Source organism: Ascaphus truei, chromosome 3, assembly GCF_040206685.1.
Source record: "Ascaphus truei isolate aAscTru1 chromosome 3, aAscTru1.hap1, whole genome shotgun sequence".
Taxonomy (NCBI): domain Eukaryota; kingdom Metazoa; phylum Chordata; class Amphibia; order Anura; family Ascaphidae; genus Ascaphus; species Ascaphus truei.
This window is the reverse complement of record NC_134485.1, coordinates 57,306,681-57,329,676: the sequence shown is the minus strand read 5'-3', so window position 1 is coordinate 57,329,676 and position 22,996 is coordinate 57,306,681. Positions and strand designations below refer to the sequence as shown.

At 44.3% G+C, this 22,996-nt stretch overlaps 1 protein-coding gene across 1 annotated transcript in view; it reads right to left on the bottom strand.

Annotated features, from left to right (window-relative positions):
- The window catches only part of CRYBG3 (crystallin beta-gamma domain containing 3), a 156,422-nt gene extending 135,406 nt beyond the window's left edge, over positions 1 to 21,016 (bottom strand). Inside the window, exon 1 of the mRNA XM_075594047.1 lies at positions 20,299 to 21,016. Coding sequence (XP_075450162.1) covers positions 20,299 to 20,759 — 461 coding nt within the window. The 5' untranslated portion in view covers positions 20,760 to 21,016. The remainder of the gene's footprint in view (positions 1 to 20,298) is intronic.
- Positions 21,017 to 22,996: the final 1,980 nt, after the last annotated feature.

Below are 22,996 nucleotides of genomic sequence, written 5' to 3'. Positions count from 1 at the left end.
TCTCCTGCATATGATACAATTTTCAAATGACCAGAAAATTGCAGCGAACCTTTACCTTACCCTGGGGTTTTAAATGTTTACACTGTAAACAAACACACATGCAAGTTAATATTTGTTAAATAAAATGTTGTTATTTTTTGTGACATACCAACCCTGAGAAGTAACTACTATGAGTAGTCTCCTTATTCGTCCTAATGTAGTCCACTGATACAATAACTATTTGGTTGCTTAATAAGAAGCTATTAGGCTGTGTGGAACATTGTGGGATCTATTCTGATCTTCTTTGACCAGACCATGTATTCTAATACTTTTTTCTCCCATATGCACCCTTGTATGACGTCTATACGTCGATTGGATATTGGGTTGGAGCGGTGATCTTCTCTCCTTATCATTATATCTGTAATATTTAGCATATTATTTTTTTGGGACTCTCACAGGTGTACTGCACTGAAGAACATGTTTACTCCTAAGAAAAAAAACAAATCACCCAAGGGAAAAAAAACAAGTGTTCGCCCTCAACATGGGAGCGGGGAAAGAAATTTCAATGGAAAAATTAAAGTGTTGAAAACTAATGGTTTAAAATGATTACAAATCATATGTATGTAGTGCAAATATGCTACAGATAGATTAACTTATTTTCAGAGAACAAAAATGTAAGGGGTAAGTGGCCCCAGTTAACCAGTGCTACAGAGCATATGTGACCCACAATAATTGTAAAATAATGTTTTTAACTGCGTTTTAAACCGGATCACTTGGTGTGGTATTGCATGCTTGAGGCTATATGCATTGAACCCCTATATGGCACCAGGTATAACAGAGATGTGCGGAGTTGTAAGTGGGGAGTGTTTAAACCCCCCCTTGACCTCTGCAGTTTCCCTGAATTGAATAATCTTGTATGCCTGGGGTGGCTCTCATTTAAGCAGCAGGTTTACTCACATGTGGTGTGAACGCCGGTTCTGTGTGCTCCATAGCTGACAAGAAATGCAGAGAGAGTGTACCTGTTCCGGTTTGGAAGAGGTGTTTCAGCGGGCACCACGAGGCAGGAAAAACGTAGCAAATGCTGGACTGTGCTGTAAAGTGTTCCTTTATTGAAGCATAGTTAAAAAGAGGGGGGAAAAAGGATGCCCCTGCACCTCTAACGCGTTTCACCCAAGCATGGGCTTTTTCATTCGTGGTGCCCGCTGAAACACCTCTTCCAAACCGGAACAGGTACACTCTCTCTATTTTCAGAGAACTGCTTAGAATTTTGTTGCAGTCATTCATATAGAACTTGTAAGGTGGATTTCAAGATATATACTTGCTATCACAAGGCGAGCCATTGCAACGGTTTGTTTGCATGCGATTGGTGTGATGTCACAATACAATCTGTGTAATGTTTATGTGCTGTGGGGATGCAGAGTAAAAACAAAGAATCTCTGCTACCATTTTGAAAAAAATGTAGTTGTGCAAATAATCAGTGCTTGAAGTATACAGAGGTACGTTTTCATTGGAAAGACAGGACCACTTCTAGCATTCCAGGCAGCATCCTTCCAGCATAAAAAAGGGTCAGATCCAGCAATATAAACCAAATGTGTTTGGTTTGTGCTGTACTGCACTACTAAATGACCCATTCAGTCAGTGCATTGCGGGACTATTTAGGAATGACAAGCCTGTACAATGTCAGTAGGTTGGAGTGAATGTCACGTATTGTTTGTCATTCTTTGGCCGCGATAATAGTGGGCGCGTGCTCGACATCGCGTGCCGCGAGTACAAATGCGTTGCAGAGCGATCGCGCGGGCGATTGTTAAAAAAACAAATGAATTATTTTTTTTCCCGCGACGGCCGTGTCACGTGAGCGGTTCAACCAATGAGGGCGAACCAGCCTGGTGACGCGCCCGCCACGCCTCCCCATCGCCTCCAGCCTCGGTGCATGTTTCGCACGAGCGACAGGCCCGCGTGACGTCACATGGTCAGTCGCACGCGCGCGCACGCCACAACTATAATCGCGGCCTATGCCTTTTATTGTAAGCTTCAGTGTGCTTCTCAGAGCATCCTTGAGGATAGTTTTGCTCGAGTTCAGGGGTGGGTGAACAACTCCATTCCTCCATGGCCACCAACAGGTCAGGTTTTAAGGATATCCCTGCTTCAGCACAGGTGGCTCAGTCATTGTGCTGAAGCAGGGATATCCTGAAAATCTGACCTCTTGGTGGCCCTTGAGGATTGAAGTTGGCCGCCCCTGCTCTAGTTGCTGTCCTTTTTTGGCCCAAAGCCCCACATCTTATTCATTTGGGAGGTCTGAGTAGTGATAAGAAAGAGCAGAGGTGGTGGAAGGGGGTACATGAAAGAGAGAGGACATAGAATGTTTGGGAACATATATACACAAGCACAATCATTGAGCTGCTCAGGAGAAAACAACATCAACTAAATAAGAGGTAGTGTGGGGAATATTACCGGTATATTTGTATCCACTTATATATTTACAGGGTGGAGGAATAGTCATTTGCCCAGTCAATATAATCCCAGTCAATATACATTTCTGGCTGACTAGTAAAATGTCAGGGTATTTTTCCAGACTTGTGCAACTGAAAAGTTTCAAAGTGCACTCTATACTAGTATATGCAGTGAGTGCAATACATCCTCACTGCACCCTGTAATATGACATTTTTCGTCCCGGCAGTGGTGCTGCAATGTAACGCTGTCCCCTCCAGCATTTGCAAGGACAGAAATGAGAAAATCACCAAGATTAACCCATCTAAGGTCATGAACCGCCGGGTGGGCCTGCAATGCATTGCAGTTGCCCCTCTAGCAGCAAAACAGTTAAACGTGGGTTAACCTTGTCACTGCCACAAGGCGTGATTTCACATATAAACGGAGAAACCTTTGTGTGTCACTCTATGCATTTCATTGTAAGCTTCGGTGAGAATATTGAAAATGTTGGAGAAACTTGTGCTAATGTTGTTTGCCTTGCAGTTTTAAACTGTGAAATTTTTTAAATATTTGGGACAAAAGACAGTGTTACGTCCAATAAACCACCACAAACGATGTACAATAACCCACGCCAGACTTTAATGAATAAAGCTCACAAAACATAATTTAACCTCCTTTTCCAGCTTTTCCAGCGGAAGTAATGGGCTGGATTATAGTCAAAGTGTTAAGCTTTTCACGTGACAGCGTGCAACTCCAGTCACCAGGCACGATGTGACGAAACCAGAGAAACACAGTATAATGAGACCACAGCTCGCTAGATCAAGTTCAAACCACTTCTCTAAGCATCTTACCTTCTCTGAAAATACCATTTACAACATGAATTGTTTATACAGAACAATGGCTACAGTCATAAAAAATGACTCCTGTCTGTTATTGGCTAAAAATATGAAATTAACAAAAAAAACCATTCCTGGAAATATTCCACTTGCGTTAACACACAAGTTTATTTAAACCACTACATAAGATTTATTCTTATAATAACTGTATCAGAGCAGTTTACCCTAGTAAATGCATCACTAAGTGTCACAGCTTCATTTGTATTGCTAATCACATGTGGCAGTGACATAGTATCTTAATATATAAAATCGAAAGGTTGGTACTAGCTGCGGTGAATCTGACAGGTCCTCAGCCTCTGGCCAATCAGATTGGTGGGTCTGACGTCACCCAACTGCCACTCTCTTCCCCCTCGGCCACACGGCCACACGGCCACACACACACACACTGTCGTCCCCCTCCTGTCCACTGTCCCCCCCTCCTGTCCACTGTCGTCCCTTCCTGTCCACTGTCCCCCCTCCTGTCCACTGTCCCCCCTCCTGTCCACTGTCACCCCCCACCCCCTCCTGTCCACTCCCCCCACCCCCTCCTGTCCACTGTCCCCCCACCCCCTCCTCTCCACTGCCCCCCCCTCCTGTCCACTGTCCCCCCCCTCCTGTCCACTGTCCCCCCCCCCTCCTGTCCACTGTCCCCCCCCCCCCCTCATAGCGGGAAATTTAACTCACGGTCAAAGCCGGGTCTCTCAGCTAGTACAAAATAAAACAACATAAGACTCCAAACAATATAACACAGAAAAATATCACTAATCCAAATAGGTCCAAAATAAAAAAATAACAGCCCTCCAAAACACCCACAAACTCCAACCCACCCACCCCAACTCCAACATACCAACTCCAACCCTCCATCCAACTCCAACCAACTCCAACCCTCCATCCAACTCCAACCCTCCATCCAACTCCAACCCTCCATCCAACTCCAACCAACTTCAACCCTCCATCCAACTCCAACCAACTTCAACCCTCCATCCAACTCCAACCAACTCCAACCCTCCATCCAACTCCAACCAACTGCAACCCCAACTCTCCACCCAATTCCAACCCCAGACGGTTTCCCCAAGTAACTTCAATCAATGAAATGCAGTATCAGTCCCAATTTACAACTGATAAGAAGCACCGTGAGGCTGCAGAACACTTAGTACAGATGGATCTACGCAATAACCACACGTTGTTATTAAATTGTTTAAGCAAGCAATATTACAGTATCTTATGTCTAGGTACTCTGCTCCAACAAGATATTGCGTGTGTATCAGCTTTACATTTGGTGAGAAGTTATTATTTACTTTCCCTGCGCCAAAATCTTTACCAGATTTGAAGTGACGTAATAATCTAAATAAAATTTAACAAACCTGATTTACAAATTTCATATTGTGATGAAACTGCAATATGCTGTAGTTCAGCTACAAAAACTATTCTTAACCTTCATACATTCACCCCCAAAAGGTTGTATTGAAATTATTTGTTAATACAGGCATACCCCGGTTTAAGGACACTCACTTTAAGTACACTCACGAGTAAGTACATAATCGCCCAATAGGCAAACGGCAGCTCGCGCATGCGCCTGTCAGCACGTCCTGAACAGCAATACCGGCTCCCTATCTGTACCGAAGCTGTGTGCAAGTGGGGAGACTATAGAGCCTGTTACAAATGCGTTATTTACATCAGTTATGCACGTATATGATGATTGCAGTACAGTACATGCATCGATAAGTGGGGAAAAGGTAGTGCTTCACTTTAAGTACATTTTCGCTTTACATACATGCTCCGGTCCCATTGCGTACGTTAATGCGGGGTATGCCTGTAGTTAATTATATTCAAATCACTAATTGCACTTCAATAAATCACTGGTGGGCAGTTTTATGGTACAAAGCCCAAAGCCCCATTGCTATGTATTTCAAGTTTTCATGTTTGGGGGACATCTACTATATTCGGCTAGAATATATATATATATATATACACACACACTAGCTGATATAACCGGCGTTGCCCGGGATTTAATGTTCTGGCTCCCCCTCTCTCTCCGCTCCCCCTCTCTCTCCCTTCCACTGTCTCCCCCCTCTCTTTCTCCCCCGTTCAGAGCAATACGCCCCCCCTTGACAGCTCCGTTACCCCCCTTCAACACTTTGTTCCCCCCCGTTCACAGCTCTGTTCCGCCCCCACCCCCCTGTTGCCAGCTGGGATTCCCCCTGTGTGCTTGGCAGCTGAGCTGACTGAGGGGGGAAGTGTGTGTGTGTCAGTCGGGGTGTGTGTGTCAGTCAGTGTGTGTGTGTCAGTCAGTGTGTGTGAGTCAGTCAATGTGTGAGCCAGTCAGTGTGTGTGTGTCAGTCAGTGTGTGTGAGTCAGTCAGTGTGTGAGCCAGTCAGTGTGTGTGTGTGTGTGTGTCAGTTAGTCAGTGGGTGTCAGTTAGTCAGTGTGTGTCAGTTAGTCAGTGTGTGTGTGTGTGTCAGTCAGTGTGTGTGTGTGTGTGTGTGTGTGTGTCAGTTAGTGTGTGTCAGTCAGTCAGTGTGTGTGTGTCAGTCAGTCAGTGTGTGTGTGTCAGTCAGTCAGTGTGTGTGTGTGTGTGTGTGTGTGTGTGTGTGTGTGTGTGTGTGTGTGTGTGTGTGTGTGTGTGTGTGTGTGTGTGTGTGTGTGTTTGTGTGTGTGTGTGTTAGTCAGTGTGTGTGTGTCAGTCAGTCTGTGTGTGTGTGTGTTTCAGTCAGTATGTGTGGACTTGCTCCCCCTCTCTCCTGCTTCCCACCCTCCCCCCCCGGAGTGGCAGTGGCGCACTAGTGCAGCGGTCCCCAACCTTTTCGGCACCAGGGACCGGTTTCGTGGAAGACAATTTTTCCACGGACCGGGGGGTATGGTTTCGGGATGATGTCACAGTGTGTGTGTCAGTGTGTCTGTCACGGTGTGTGTATGTCAATCACTGTGTGTGTCTGTGTGTCAGTCCCTGTGTGTCAGTCATTGTGTGTGTGTTTGTCACTGTGTGTCAGTCACTGTGTGCGTCACTGTGTCAGTCACTGTGTGTGTCAGTGTGTCAGTCACTGTGTGCTTCAGTGTGTCAGTCACTGTATGTGTCAGTCACTGTATGTGTCAGTCACTGTGTGTGTGTCTGTGTGTCACTGTGAGTGTGTGGGGGGGGCAAAAACGGGGTTGTTGGGGGGAACAAAAACGGAGCTGGGGGGGACAAAAACGGAGCTGTGGGGTACAAAAACGGAACTGTGGGGGGACAAAAACGGAGCTGTGGGGGGACAAAAACAGAGCTGGGGAGGACAAAAACAGAGCGGGGGGGACAAAAACAGCTGGGGGGAGACAAAAATGGAGCTGGCGGGGACAAAAACGGAGCTGGTGGGGGGGGACAAAAACAGCTGGGGGGGACAAAAACGGAGCGGGGGGGGACAAAAACGGAGCTGGGGGGCGACAAAAACGAAGCTGGGGGCGGCAAAAACGGAACTGGGGGGGGGGGGATAAAAACGGAGCTGGGGGGGTGACAAAAACGGAGCTGGGGGAGGGAAAAAACGGAAACCCCCCCAGCAGCAGCAGCAACAGCAACAACAACAACCGCCACCACCAGGGAGCATCTCCTCCCTCAGGCAGCAGCAGCGTGCAGGAAGACTGCACACGCTCAGCAGGCTGCGGCGGCTGGGGTTGGGGACCCCTGCGCTAGTGTGTGAGGGTGCAGGTCCCGCTGGTGTGTGCACGGCGGCGGGGAGGTGAGTGCGTGCGCGCTACTGTGTGAGGTGGCATAGTAGTTTCCCCCGCCCCGCGCGGAGCTCTGTCGGCTGTCATTTCCCGGAATCCCTTGCTGCAGTGGAAGTGCTGTGTGCTGGGTGATAATGGGGAAAGGCGGGGTGGCAGACCTGCCTGAGACATGCAAATGACCATACAGTATATTTACATTTGCATATATATGTATATATATATATATATATATATATATATATATATATATATATATATACCCAGCAATCTCTCAGAAACCCCCCCAAATTACCACAAAAAATATATATGTATACAAGTGTCAAAAGGAGTGCTACTGGGCGTGGCTAATTGTATAAAACAAGAAACAAAGAAGTCCAGAGCAACATCCAATGTAACAAAAATACACAGTGAAATACCTATATATCTCTTGAAAAAAAGGTAATTTATTTAACCCTTTGGCCAAAGCGTATAAGTGTGTAAATAAACACACATACATAGATACACACTCGGATTTCAAGATCCGCCACCCCATGGCACCTACATGTTGTGGCCGCCTCCCTGCTGCTGCCCTCCTTCTCCTTCCGAATCACAGTGTCAAATGATGCCATGAGTCGCGTTGCCATGGCAATGTGATGTCATGATGTCATTTGACGGCGCGGCGTCACATTGCCATGGCAACGAGACATCATGTGACGTCATGAACAGTGTGCGCGTGTGCGCGCCTCCGTCTGCTGGGCGATGTGTGATCATCCCCAGCAGACGGAATGATCCGACAAAAGGCGACATCCAGGAAGTGTGTGTGTGTGTATATATATATATACATATATATATATGTATATATATATATATACACTGTATGTATATACAGCGTTTACACACGCTTTTTTAGTTGCTTTTGTTCTTTTGTATTTCAACTTTTATTTTGTTCTCGTAAAAAAATTTTGCAAATTACAATTACATTAAGTATTGTTCTAAACACAACATACAGTCTGATTTTGGCAGAGACATGTTTTTGCTGGCCCAGTATCTGAGTTCCTCAGATACAAAATATGAAATTAAATCCAGTGATGTTGTGAGGTCCTAATACCTATATGCACAATGAATACTTCTACATGGGCGTTATGTAGACTTTGCTGTTTCACTATTCCTCTGACAGCAGTTCCCAACCTATCACGCTTTTTTCCAAGGCAGTTGCACCGCCATCCACGAATTCCTCCAACCTATTTTTACATTGTGCACCCCCTGCTACAAAATATTTATTCCATCAACTCCTTATCATTAAATCTTATTGTCTACTCATCAGACTATTGCTAATAAAACTATGTGACCGATCCAAGGCAATATAGTGTCCTTAACTCGTGGAGGTAACACACTTAATAAGCCCCCAAAATGCACCTTAGTGTGTGCAGACATACTAGCTGTCCATTACTGCGGGAGCTTCTAAAGCCACACCCCACAATGCCCTGCCACAGTGGATGCAAAGCATTGTCGGAAGAGACATTGGAAGCTCCTGCTGTAATTGATCGCTTTACCACCTACAATAAGGCCTCGTTCAGGATGCCAGAGGCAGGAGTTGGAGGGCGGGCGTTCGGGAGGGCGGGCGGCAGTCTGCTGGGCGATGTGTGTACATCCCCAGCAGACTTTTTCAGGAGTTGAGGAGGGGGCGGGGCTACAGACCTGAGGTTAGGGATCGAGGCTGCAGTCATGAAATCATTCTCAAGAATGATTTAATTGGCTGCCGAGGTCCCAGTGACGCTGCTGCAGCTTCAAAAAACGAATTTTTTGTTTATTGAAACTGTAGCCAGCGTTAACTCCTGGCTTCGGAGACAGGGCAGCTGCTACCCTGACAACCAGTATTCAATTTGAATACATTGTGTCCCACGGCAGCTCGCCCTCCCTCCGAAGCCTGCACCCTGAACGAGGCCTAAGATGCTCACACAGACTCAGGATCCCACTATACTTGCTGGGATCCACCATTCCATTATTTTTTTTGTTGTGGTAGGGACACCTCATGAACCCTCAGGGGTTCCTGATCCCCCTGTTGGGAATCACTACTCTATGACAATTTGGATGGATTATACAATTGCCAGAACAATTCATTATTTTTATTAGCAGCAGTAGTATTATCATCATTCTGCAAAGAATATAAAACGTATCTTTTGCCTAAAATTGATCAAGCGATGTGGTCAAATATTCATGGATATTTTTCCACATGAATCCCCAAAACTTTTCGTTTGGCTGGAACAAATATAATTGAAAGTAGCTCTAACAGGTCTGCCATGTTGTATTCTAACCCAGGGGTGCGCAAACTTCTTGAGCTGCGGCCCCCTTCCCGGGAGCCGCAGCATTCGCGCCCCTCCCCCCCCCCTCTCTCAATGGCTCGGCGTCAAATGACGTCGCGGGTCATGTGACGTCACGTCACCACATTGCGTCATTTGACGCCGCATTGCCATGGCGACGTGTCGCTGAAGACTCGGCTGGCAGCAGGTAAGTCTGTAACCGCCACGCCCCCCTAGAAATTCTCCCGCCCCCCAGTTTGCGCACCGCTGTTCTAACCCATAGTAATAACTGGAAATATCATCAAGGCTTTTAAAATAGGGTCTCAATCATGTGTATATAATTATTTCCTTTTCTGCCCCTTTGAGCATCTGTGAGAAATTTTACCAACTTGTTTATTCCGTTTTTATATATGATAGATGAGTGAAAGAAAATTATTCCGAAATTGCTAGATTTAATTGAAATATGCATCATGTAACTCCTTTTTACTCCATGTAACCACTCCTCAAATTGTTCGCTGATACAAGCAGAGCAAATGAACGCCAAAGTGCCATGATGTGTTCATGTAAAAGTGGGGTGTATTCAACATAACTTTTAGCATCAATTCATCTCCAAAATTGATGGTTTTGAAGCATAACATTTCACTCAACATTTGCCAAAATACGGATGTAAAAATATGAAAACCACTTACAATGCATGTGTAAAGGCACCAAGCGTCATCTAATTGTTAAATTGATTCAAGAAATGGCTATTTAATTGCACAATATATATGCAATTTATTCCATTCTAGCATTAGCAACAAGTCACATTTTTTGACAATGGCATGAGGCAAAAAGTTGCTGCCTTATAATTAGCCTGTTGTAATTATAGCTATTTGGGTGGCTGAAAAGAAAAAAAAATTACCATTTTGGTGAATGAATCTTCACGGTTGGTGCCTGAAAACCATAATTTGCTATTATTAAGCAAAACCAGCCTGCATTTAGCACACACTAAAAAGAGAGAGACAGTATTTCTGAGGCGTAGGTTTCCAGCTGTTATGAACCATCACAGCCATTTAAGCCACAGCTGTTTTCTATGGAACATGGAAAAAAATCAGACATGGGCCCAATGTATTAAGCTCCAGAGCAGCCCACCTTGTTATACAGATACAGACACATCTGGGGGGGAAAGTCCTCATTTACAAAGTTACTTTTCACCCATTTTACTCCGCTAGTCATGTCCCTGAAAATAAGGGAAGATATGGGTTACTTCATGCAAAAAGGGACTTTAGCATTTCAGCGCTTCCCGGCATCATTTTTTTTTCTCCACGGTCTCTGTGTGTTTATAAAACATAGGACATGTATATAGGACATGTATATAGGACATGACCCTGCTTAACGAAAAACACTTTTAGTCAATTGTTTCTTATAGGATGCATCGCCATGTTTTATCTACCTTGGATATCTCCAGAAAGTATCTCAAAATCAGGGCGCACATACAGACCAGACTAATTATGATTATTACGTAATATTATGCTTTTGGAGACAGCTGACATGACTCATGTCTTACTACCCAGAAGTAAGTACTGTATACTGTTCATGCCCAGTGGTAATACCACGAGGTTTACATACCTTTCGACATCAACAAATGTTAAAAGATATACAGTATTAAGTAGAAATTGCCGTGTTGGTCCAGTTGCGATAGTGCAGAGTAAATGAGTACTTCTGTATTAGGTGATACCTTTTATTTTTATTTGGACTGACAATAGATATTTTAAGACAAGTTTTCAAGAGTTCCCCTCTCTTCCTCAGGTCAGCAATACTAATATACGGCGATTCCATGAGCTTAACACAGATGCAAAAGAAGAAAAACAAGATAGCCATCAAAGGCAGAGGATGCAGAGAAGAAATAGACAGGGCATTACACGGATGAAAGGGACCGTGAGACCATCCATCCATCAGCAGTGTGCAGGGGGGTGGGGATGCTGGGGGGAAGAGGGGTTAATTGTAAAAATGTAAATTTCACAGAGAGGCAGGGAGAAATATTACAAAAAATTATGGTAGTGGATTAAAACCCACCATATCAGCATGAAGTCCTCTTGTTTTAGTGTCGGTGTATTATCATTTTGAGTTTAAAAGTTTTCTGTTTTTGAGCACTTCTAAACATTCCACTGAGGATGTAAAAGATATATAGATGTTAGTTACTAAGCTGTAAGTGCAAGCTACAGACTACCTTTATTTCTCACGCAGGTACAGTAAATAAACAGCCCAGCTACTGTACAAGCTGAACTTTCAGAAATATTTTCTTTTTAACCTTTTAGACATATAGTACCCATCCTCTCTTCACATGTGCCTAAATGAGCCTTTATCCCTTGCTTTAAAAAATAAAAAAAAAGTTTTGATGAACACAGCAGAGCAAAATCGAAATTGCCCAGAAAACTTTGTAAATATAAGAAATAACAGAAAAAAAGCATATTTTGGAAATTAATGTCTTGATGGCCCCTGAAACTTAGTTTTTCTAAACGACACATTTTAGTATTTTCAAAATAAAAACAACACAATGTTTGTTAAGGTCACAACAAAAAAACCTAAAGGGCAGAAAAGTCCAACTCTGGTACATCTCCCTACCATGACAGGTAAAATCATATTCGCAGTGTGATATAACCTGTCACGTATGGCACACCTGTGAGCCCATGAGCTGTATATGGGACAAGGGTTAATACACACAGCTATCCAGTGGAGTCACTTTTCTCCACGCATGGTCCCTCAGATGAATATCTCTCCTTTATCCCTCCCAATATACCATCTGGAAGGAACAGCACACGTGAGCATGTGACTTATCTAATGTATGCAATCAGGGTCAATACACACAGCCAACTCGCTGCTTCACCTTTTCTCCTTCACAAGGTACTTCAAAGGAGTTAATATTTATCCTTACTCCGTTACAATACTGTAGTGCCGACGAGTATTCTAAAACAAATCTGGGGCAATCACCAAAAAGACCCAGGTACATGCTGGGTACATGCTGCAACATTTCAGTGACATTTCTGCAGACAGACTAATGGCCCATCGGATTAACAGCGGGGGTCCCTGGCAGTCCCATTCAAACTGAATGGGACTGCCAGGGACCCCTGCTGTGTTAATCCGATGGGCCATTACTCTCTGCAGAAATTTCACTGAAATGTTGCAGCATGTACCCAGCATGTACCTGGATCTTGTTGGTGATAGCCCCAGATTTTCCAAGGCAAGTTTAAGGCAAGTTTTAGAATACTCGTCGGCGCACCTGTATATATATATATATATACAGCTGAACCCCGTTATAACGCGATCCATTACAACGCGAATCCGCTTATAACACGATGCAAGCGTGGCTCCCAATTTTTGTATTTATGAATACTTTACAACACGATTATTGGTATCTTAAATACGTTATTGTACAATGCATACAATTGCACATTATTTCTAATGCGATCCGCTTATAACGCAATGTGATTCTTTGGACCCCAAGCACAGCGTTATAAGGGGGTTGTGCTGTCTTTTTAGCTATATCCGCTACCACCACCAAACGTATTAAAAGATGTACAGATCCTCTGGTCTCTGTTTATTAAGAAAAACTAAATTTGTCTGAAAATGTAATTTACTCTCTACAAAGTGTGCAACAGTTCAATCAGAGCGCAAAGTGTTACTTATTAACGTTTAGATTTAATATACACAAAGTGTGTAGGTTACAGAAAAAGATTACAAGAACCTACAGTTATAATAAATGCAGACAGTTTAATCAAAATAAAAAGTATAAACAAAGAATCTAACTTACATTATTGTATAATATTGCTCAGATCGTTTCCCAGAGTTGAAATCTCACTCATAATCAAAAAGTAGGCTAAATTTCCTTCATTGAGAACACAATGCGCCCACCTCTTTTATGAATCACGAATGACCGTTTTACGACTTAAAAGAAAAAACCTTCCTTTTGACCCTTTAAAGTTTGCCTCTATATATTTACAAAAACTTCTTCATAACTTTGTTTCTATAATGCTTAGACACCTGCCATCTACACTGTTGCATCTGTGCACTTAATATACACACCTGCATATTAAATATGACCACAGTGTATTTTTTTGCAGGACAAACAAATATCAGCGATTATACATACAGATGCAAGCTTTCCTTATGGCCCAGCGTCTGCGGAAACCCTGAGCATGTCAGAGACACCGCAGCAAAGTCCATAGCAGGCTGTAATTGCCCATCGGATTAAAACAGCAGAGGTCTCTGCGTCTGAATGGGACTCGCACCTGTCTGTAAGAGAGGAACACTAAGGTAGAGTGACTGTTTCAGTCTCACTCTTAGTGCGTGTCTCTTACAGACAGGTGCAGCGCAATAGAATTCACACAGCGCGAGTCCCATTCAGACACAGGGACCTCCGGTGTGTTAATCCGATGGGCCATTACAGCCTGCTATGGACCATCCAGCGGAGTGTCTGCGAAACGCTCAGTAATTTTCTGTGGACGCTGGGCCATAAGGAAAGGATGCATCTGTAGCAAACTCTGTTTTTTTATATCATTTGATTAGTGCAATCACAACAGTTACAAATATCTATTTGTTATTCTTGACAATCCGTGTCACCCTCCTGACATATTCATAGCATAGCATTCATAACTTAATGGGGAATACATTTTTAGGGAATACCTTCTTAGCCACAGCCCCAGATACTCTGCAGAACCCCTAAAGAATACATTTCAAAGTACATTTGAAAGGATTCTGTTTATTCTAGTATCAGGCAAGTCATATTTCAATTCCCCCTCTGGCAAACACATATGCCCTTATCTCTAGATGTTATCGGTCCTATAAAACACAGGCCTAGTGTGGTTTGACATTCCATAAAAACAATTCGTGTATTTTTAAGAAAATTTGTAACAAACATTAACCTCTCGTGTGCCAGATTAAGTATTTTAATCAATCATCTCTGCCATATTCATTACACAACTAATATATACAGTCTAAAATGCTGTAGTCTACTGATAATTCCACCCAAAAATGTATATGTACAGTAAACTGACGTGTGGTCAAATTAATAGTGACTCAATATAATTCAATCCTTTGACATTTAATTTAATTTATTATTCAAATACTTCATCCATCATGTTGTAATATTAAAATGAGCACTTGCTTACTCACATATGGTCACTTATTAGGTTATTGTGGGCCTGGAAACGATAATTGATAAATATTTTAAAAGTTGCACACTTTCTCGCACTTTGAAGGGTGCAATAATTATTATTCGCTGGCGTAACTGTCTTTTTGATAATAATATCACTTTGGCGTGATTTTCTAGGGACAAATGTTGCCATTTCGAACAATATTTTATAGTATATAAAACAATGTTGAAAAGAAAGGCTCTTTAAAGAGCGAGGCCTACCATATAAACATGTCATATCTAACTAGAGCACATTATAACATATATTTCCAAGATAATGATAACATACAATTTGCCTCATGAAACACAACAAAGGGAAATTGTTATTTTAGCTCCCCGAGTCAAAAGATTTGCTCACATCTCAAACCGCAAATCAGCCAGCTTCCTCTTTTCTCCCTTACACCATCGTTTTAAGATATTCACGCTGGCCTAAATTCCTGAAAATACAGTGCTGCTCTCACACACTGCAAGTGCTTGGTCTTCTGAGACTCCCAGCAATGGATTACTCAGGGACACTTAAAAGCTCATTTTACAGCCTGATCTCTGAAGTAGCTGAGTATTTATGCCATCTTTCAAGGAAAGTATTTGGGGCGTTTACTCTAAATGAGCAGTAATTTGTGGAACATATTATTTCAGAAATAGAAACAGTATTCCACAAGCAAAATACAGGCATACCCCGCATTAACGTACGCAATGGGACCGGAGCATGTATGTAAAGCGAAAATGTACTTAAAGTGAAGCACTACCTTTTCCCCACTTATCGATGCTTGTACTGTACTGCAAGCCTCCTATACGTGCATAACTGATGTAAATAACACATTTGTAACAGGCTCTATAGTCTCCCCGCTTCCGCACAGCTTCGTTACAGGTAGGGAGCCAGTATTGCTGTTCAGGACGTGCTGACAGGCGCATGCGCGAGCTGCCGTTTGCCTATTGAGCGAGATGTACTTACTCGCGAGTGTACTTAAAGTGAGTGTCCTTAAACCGGGGTATGCCTGTACAAAGTAGAGCTCTACTTACAGTCTTTTTGTAGTAATTTCCATTTATTAAAACTGCAGACCAAGCAATATAAATAAATTAAATAAATCAGTTCTGTACCATGAGAAAATACTTGTAGCATTTTTTAAACAACTCTGAATGACATTTTTAATGTATTATAATGTAACAAGTATTATTTGTTTCTATAGCAACCATTTACAAAGTCACATCCCCTTCCTCTTCTGAAACAGGCTCTGGCACACTCCTTTTTGAGCCCTGCCCTCTCTCTAGCAGTGCACCAAATGTGACTGTCTGATCACATGATCTTCCCCACAGAACTGTGCATCTTTGGCCCTCTTCTGCTGCATGGACAGGGATTTAGTGAACCCCCAAGCCGAATCTTCGCCGATCAACGGAGAACGGATCGATTGGAAACTTGGCTAATTACTTATCATTGTGTGGATTGTATTGATGCACATATTAAAGGGGTGGGGGGGGGGGGGGGAAACGACAGCTTGGAGTAATGCTTTAAAGCTGCAGTTCAGTCAATATCCTGCATGTGTGTTTTTTTTAATAAATCAGTTCTGTAGTAAGAAAAAATACTTTTAGCATTTTCTGTTTTAAAAAAAACAACTTTGAAAGACCAATTTTCTTGTATTCTATTTTAACAAGCATGCTTGTTCCTATAGCAACGATTTACATTCCCCATATTTAAAGATGTCGCCAAACTTTGCCGATCAATAGACGGAGAACGAATTGACCGGCAGCTATGCAGTTCTTTAGGTAATTAGAGATTGTCCACATTAAACTATTGAAGTAAAAAAATAAATTTAAAAAAAAGACTGAACTGCAGCTTTAAGGAACAGTGGAGAGTGCAACGTTTCAGGTCCAACACAACCTTTCATTTGATGCACTCTCGACTGTTACTTAATAAAATGGAAATTGCTGCATAAAGACTGTTGTAAGTAGAGCTAGTACTTTGTGATGAAAAGTTCAGTCCGCGCTCTGGCTCTTTAAACTTGGAGTGTTGGTCCCTCTCAGTTCTCTTGCTGCTTCTGTGTTTATGAGGTGTCTCCCCCACCTCCAAATGTGGTCTCCACCGGAACCCCGATGGTGATACCAATATCAGCAAAACAAGAAAAAACACAAAAGCGCACCAAGATGAGAGATAGATATTGTATTAGCAACAAATAATAAAATTAGTAACTTACATATAAAATTTCTTTAATAATCCCCGATTCTGGTGTCTATCACAGGAGTAGGGCATCACATAGGAAGTATGAAGGGTAATCTCAGTTCTGAGAGATCAGACCCGCGCGCTGGGGCTGTCTCTGTTCACTCTCCTGTCCTCCACGTGTGGTAGCGTGGTGCAGAGTGTAGCACACATGTGCAGGAACCGGGGCCTTCAATAGGTGTCCTTAGGATGCCTGTCCGTTTTTGATAGCATAGAAACGATCGGAAATAAGCAGGAACGGTACACTTGAGTGTGTACTGGTGGTGGGTAGTAAAACCGCCAGCCACGACTGTTGTGGCTGGCGGTTTTACTACCCACCACCAGTACACACTCAAGTGTACCGTTCCTGCTTATTTCCGATCGTTTCTATGCTATCAAAAACGGACAGGCATCCTAAGGACACCTATTGAAGGCCCCGGTTCCTGCACATGTGTGCTACACTCTGCACCACGCTACCACACGTGGAGGACAGGAGAGTGAACAGAGACAGCCCCAGCGCGCGGGTCTGATCTCTCAGAACTGAGATTACCCTTCATACTTCCTATGTGATGCCCTACTCCTGTGATAGACACGAGAATCGGGGATTATTAAAGAAATTTTATATGTAAGTTACTAATTTTATTATTTGTTGCTAATACAAGAGCTAGTACTTTGTATTGTTCTTGGGGAATCTTGTTACTATTGCTTATGTACTGTACCCATTGTGTTGGCTACACAACCTGGTTCGTCCTCACTCATTTTTGGCCCCATTTTTTCTGTGGAGCAGCCAACACAAATGACCATACAGATTTAGTGGCATCGGCTTGTCACTGATGTCATTAAGGAAAGCAACGGAATAAAAGCCTGGTGCAATTAAAAAGTAAAGGGAAAAAAAAGCTGTGTGTGCTGTGCACGCGCATAGTAAGTGAAACTTCTTTGACTTTTGTCACAGAAATTGTGTTTGTGATATTTTAATTAAAAATCAAAATACAATTTCATTGACAAAACGCAAATAAATTTTGACTTTGAAGGTGCGTGCTCGGCACACATCCCCTGTATTAGCTATTTGCACTAGGTGTGAATTCCTCGTGCGTGTGACTGTGTGACTGTGTGTGCGTGTGACTGTGTGTGTGTGTGCGTGTGACTCTGTGTGTGTGCGTGTGACTGTGTGTGTGTGCGTGTGACTGTGTGTGTGTGCGCGTGTGACTCTGTGTGTGTGCATGTGTGACTCTGTGTGTGTGCATGTGTGACTCTGTGTGCGTGCATGTGTGATGTATGCGCACCCCCCCTGCACCTCACATATCCCCCTGCACCTCACATCACCTGCACCTCACCCCCCTGCACCTGACGTCACCCCCCCTGCACCTCACGTCACCCCCCTGCACCTCAGGTCACCCCCCTGCACCTCAGGTCACCCCCTGCACCTCAGGTCACCCACCCCCCTGCACCTCACATCACCCCCCTGCACCTCAAATAACCCCCCTGCACCTCACATCACCCCCCGGCACCTCACATTAACCCCCTGGCACCTCACATTAACCCCCTACACCTCCTCACCTCACATCACCCCCTTTCACCCCCTCACATCACCCCCCTTCACCCCCTCACATCACCCCCCTTCACCTCCCCTCACCCCCTACAACTCCCCTCACCCCCTGCACCTCACATCACCCCCTGCACCTCACATCACCCCCCTGCACCTCACATCACCCCCCTGCACCTCACATCACCCCCCTGCCCCTCACATCACCCTCCTGCCCCTCACATCACCCCCCTGCCCCTCACATCACCCCCCTGCCCCTCACATCACCCCCCTGCCCCTCCTCACATCACCCCCCTTCATCTCCTCCCCTCATCCCCTACACCTCCGATCACCCCTGCACCCCCGATCACGGCGGCAGAGTAGGAGGAGGGAGTAGGAGGAGGGATGGGCACAGGTTGTGTTGCCCCGCAGTGCCGGGGATCAGGGCAGGGAGGACGGCGAGGAGACCCATGTGTGGCTGTAGCTGGGAGGTCCCATTCCGGTTAGGAAAGGGGGGGGGTTGTCCCGGTCGGGCGGTCTCTGCTGTCCCGGGCAGCAGACGGGGCACGGGCAGCAGACGGGGCACGGCAGCACAGATGTCAACAGCCGCGGCAGCGGGCGGGGAACGGCGCCGCTGCCAACCGCTTCTGCGCATGCGTGGCTTTCCTCTGCGTCCCCATAACTACCGCGCATGCGCGGCTTGGCAGCGGATGTGAGGGGGAATGACGGCCGTTAGGAGCGGCGCCAGCGGCTATCGCCGATGCCGCCGCATATGTCATCGGCCATGTGGGGGGAGCAGCGGCTGTTATGAGCGGCGCCGGCGGCTATCGCCGCAGCTGATTTTTTGAGCGGGTGTGATGTCAGTGTTGAGGTCGGGCTGAGCCAGAACACAGCTCGGCCTCAACTGCCAGCACTGACGTCACATCCGTTTCATTTCTGTCTCCACCATCCATTTTTTGCCCCAGTTCGAATGAGGTGCCACTAAGGAAGTTTCACTTCAAAAAAACACTTCAGTTTAACTCTTTGACAGTGATGATATATATCTCTTTTTAATGTTATTTGTAGCTGTTTGCCCTGTACTTATCAATCTGTGGGTTGTTTGCCCTATGACCCGATATTCAGTGTCACAGTGTGATACAGCAGTTGTATTGGATTGTGCTCAGTTTAAATACATCTCACTATATACTGTATCAGCATCCATTGAAACACACCTGAGCAGTCCTGAAAACTTGCATTATTTTTTACTTTTGTTCTTTTTTCATTTTTTTTTTTTGTACTTCAAAAGCATTTATTTTTATATCTAAATCCTACATAAGATTAATAAACACATAGGATATTAACTCATCTTACTATTTAATATTTAATGATAACATGAGGTGTGAATAAATGCCAATAATTTATTTCAGTAAAAGCCACAGTTGTTTATTTTATAAGGGATTCACTTTTTCTAGAGTAACTTCATTGATTTATAGAGCCCTCTTGCCAAACACAGATGGCACAATACACATGCTCCAGGTAAACAGTGAGAGGTACAGTATACCTTTTGAAATAATTGCAATCATACTCTTTGGTTGCAATTCCTTTTTAACTAAAGGATATGTATATTCATGGTGAGGATTTGCCATCTCACTTTAATGTGAGCACTCTCACTTTTGCACCAATCTTAGCACTCTCACTTTTGCACCAATCTTTGTGTAAGTTGCTATTTAGAGTGAATTATATTTAATAGTGCTAACTTAACATACAATAAAAGAGTAAAATCTTTGGTATATTGCTTGTAAACGTCACCTGTATAAGTATACAAAGAATATAAAACATTCACCATGCTTCAGACACACATTGCCAATGCTACAGTATGTGAAATTTGCCATAGGCGGAACTTCTACATCCATATAAATATGACATTTGCATATTAAGCAATCGTCGTTCAAATCATGGGATGTCCCACCCACCTTTTTAACTGTGGTTGCACCCCTGATGTTGCAGTTCCAATGTCTCACTCTTATTTGTAATATTACTGTAGAACATCCCCTTATATAATGAAATCCTTATAGTTATCCATTGTAGTTATATGTATATTGATGTACCACTGTACATTATATACTACAAGAACCTGCAAGTTTGATTTGAACTTGAAAAACAATTTAGGAGATTACCTTCTTGGTTCTTCTGCATTAACTTTGCTCTTAGATTTGCCACTCTCCTCTTCCTTGTCCTGAGATGATGCCCTGGTGAAGACCTTTGATAAGTCCTTCGCTCTTTCTTGCTCCCCTTTAGTGCCTCTGCCACACACACCCTCACTCTCCTCTTTATTGTCCTGGGATGTCCCTCTGGAGACAAGTTCTGATGACCCTTGAGCTACTCTCCCCTGTTCCTCTACAGCCTCCTTCTCTGATGACTTCTCAGTGGCCTCCTTCTTGTCCTGAGATGATGCCCTAGAGAAGAGTCCAGAGAAGCCCTTGTCAGCTCTCTCCTGCTCGTCCCCTGTGCCTTTACCAGTAGATGTTTTTTTCTCATTCTCCTCCTCTTTGTCCTGGGAAGGTGTCCTAGAAAAGAATCGGGAGAAGCCCTTCGCGACTTCCTCCTGCCAGGACCCTCCTCTCCTGCGACTGGACATGTCGCAGAGATGAAGGTTAGCAAGGACTTCCCGTGACTGGGTAAAGTGACATGCGGGCTCCTTGTGCTACTCACAAACCCCCTTTCATCTGCTTAAATCACAGCTGGGAAACTTAGTTAGAAGCCAAAGGGAACATCGCACGGGTAGGTCCAGGCACAAGTTGTTGTTACTCCATGAACTCTCCTTCAGGAAGGGAACACGTGAAGAGAGACTGTGATCTGACCTGCCAGAGAGGAAGGAGTGAGCCTGAGCACAGAGGGCTGCCCTTTTTCCATGCAGTGTGCTCCTTGGCCCAGCCCTTACAAGAAAGGGGGAGGGAGATGCAGCCACAGCAGCTGTGTGCTTTGTGGATGTTATGTGACCAAATATGAGTATGTTGTTTGGAGATATTACAATCACTTTCTCTTGGTTATAAAGTAATGAGCAGACATGATGATGTCCTATCAAAGTTGTATATTGCACATGGAACGCATTTTTATATTTTGTTCATAAAATGACTGTAAAAAAAAATTAAAAGCACTTTTCAGTGATTGGGGATGACCCCGGAAAAAGCAGAAAGTCCCCAAGCTTCTCACAGCTGCTGTTTTAATTAATTGTATGTGTGGATTCACTCTTGTTTTGATCATATTTGTCATTTTAAACAGATTCCTACTCAATTTACATTGCCCATGTTGTGTTTGTGTTTAAACTGTACAATCATACTTTATGAATTTTATGATCCATTTAGCTTTGCAATAAAAAAAATTATTGACCCATTTGGTTTCATATAAGATACTAACCTTGCAAGTTCATATTTATTATTTACACTATGATGTTATACTTTTTTTATACTACATTTACATCCAGTGTATATAGACACAGTAAGTATGACAGCTTCTGCCTGGAAACATTTAATTTTAAAGATCATCTATTTTAAATGCCCCTACCTGTGCTGGAGTGGTTGCAAATGGTTAAAACACTGAGCGACACACACACACACACACACACACACACACACACACACACACACACACACACACACACACACACACACTAGCATGTTCTTGTATAGCACTGCTAGTTTTACATAGCGCTTTACAGAGATATTTAGCAGGCACAAGTCAATGCCCCGTGGAGCTTACAATCTATGTTTTCTTAAAGACACTGACTGGCATTGAGTTTGAAGCAGGGGAACCTGTTTCAATTCCCAATGTCGACTCCTTGTGACCTTGGGCAAGTCACTTTATCCCCCTGTGCCTCAGGCACCAAAAACAGATTGTAAGCTCCACGGGGCAGGGACTTGTGGCTGCAAAATGTCTCTGTAAAGCGCTACATAAAACTAGCAGCGCTATACAAGAACATGCTATTATTTTATATATATATATAGAATCCAATGCACAGCCGGCACACCATTTGCAAGTAAATAAGTTTTGGTGCTTATCCCATAAAGCAATAACAAACCATACGATACCGGTTGCAACACGATATCAAGGGACAGTACGCAGGTAAGTAAATCATAAATTTTCTATATTTGATAGAAGACACAAAAACCAAGAAAATGTATGATTTACTTACCTGCGTGCTGTCCCTGGATGTCGTTTTGCAACCGGTATCGTATGGTTTATATATATATATATCTATATATATCTTACTATATATTTGTGAAAGCGTCATATGTATCTATGTCTGTATGTGTCTCCCTGTGTCCCTAGCGGCAATCCCATTGGACCTTGGGCCAGGCCAATGAGATTGCTCCTTTGGCCCGCCCGCCCCCGCACACCTCTCATTGGCCTGAGGCGGAGTGACGGGCCAACACACACACACACACACACACACACACCCCACCCCCCTCCCCCACGCTCTCTTTGCGGCTCTCCCCTCACATAGGCCGCTCCCCCAGCTGACCATCCCCGAGAGCGCTCCCCACGGCTCTCACCACCCATAGGCCACTCCCTCACCCGGCGCTCTCCCTCACCCCCGCCCGCTCACCCCCCTCCACCCCGCTCACCCCCCTCCCCCCGCTCACCCCCCCCCCATTTACCTCCCGCCCCGCTTATCCCCCCCCCCCCACACACACACAGAGCACGTGGCTCTCCCCTCACACAGGCCTCTCCTCCGGCTGTCTCCGCCTCTCCTCCGGCTGTCTCCGCCTCTCCTCCGGCTGTCTCCACCTCTCCCCGCGAGAGGCACAGCACCTCCTCACCGGAGCGTCTCAGCCTCTCCGCGGAGGAGCCCGAGGTGGAGGAGGGCAGCGGCCG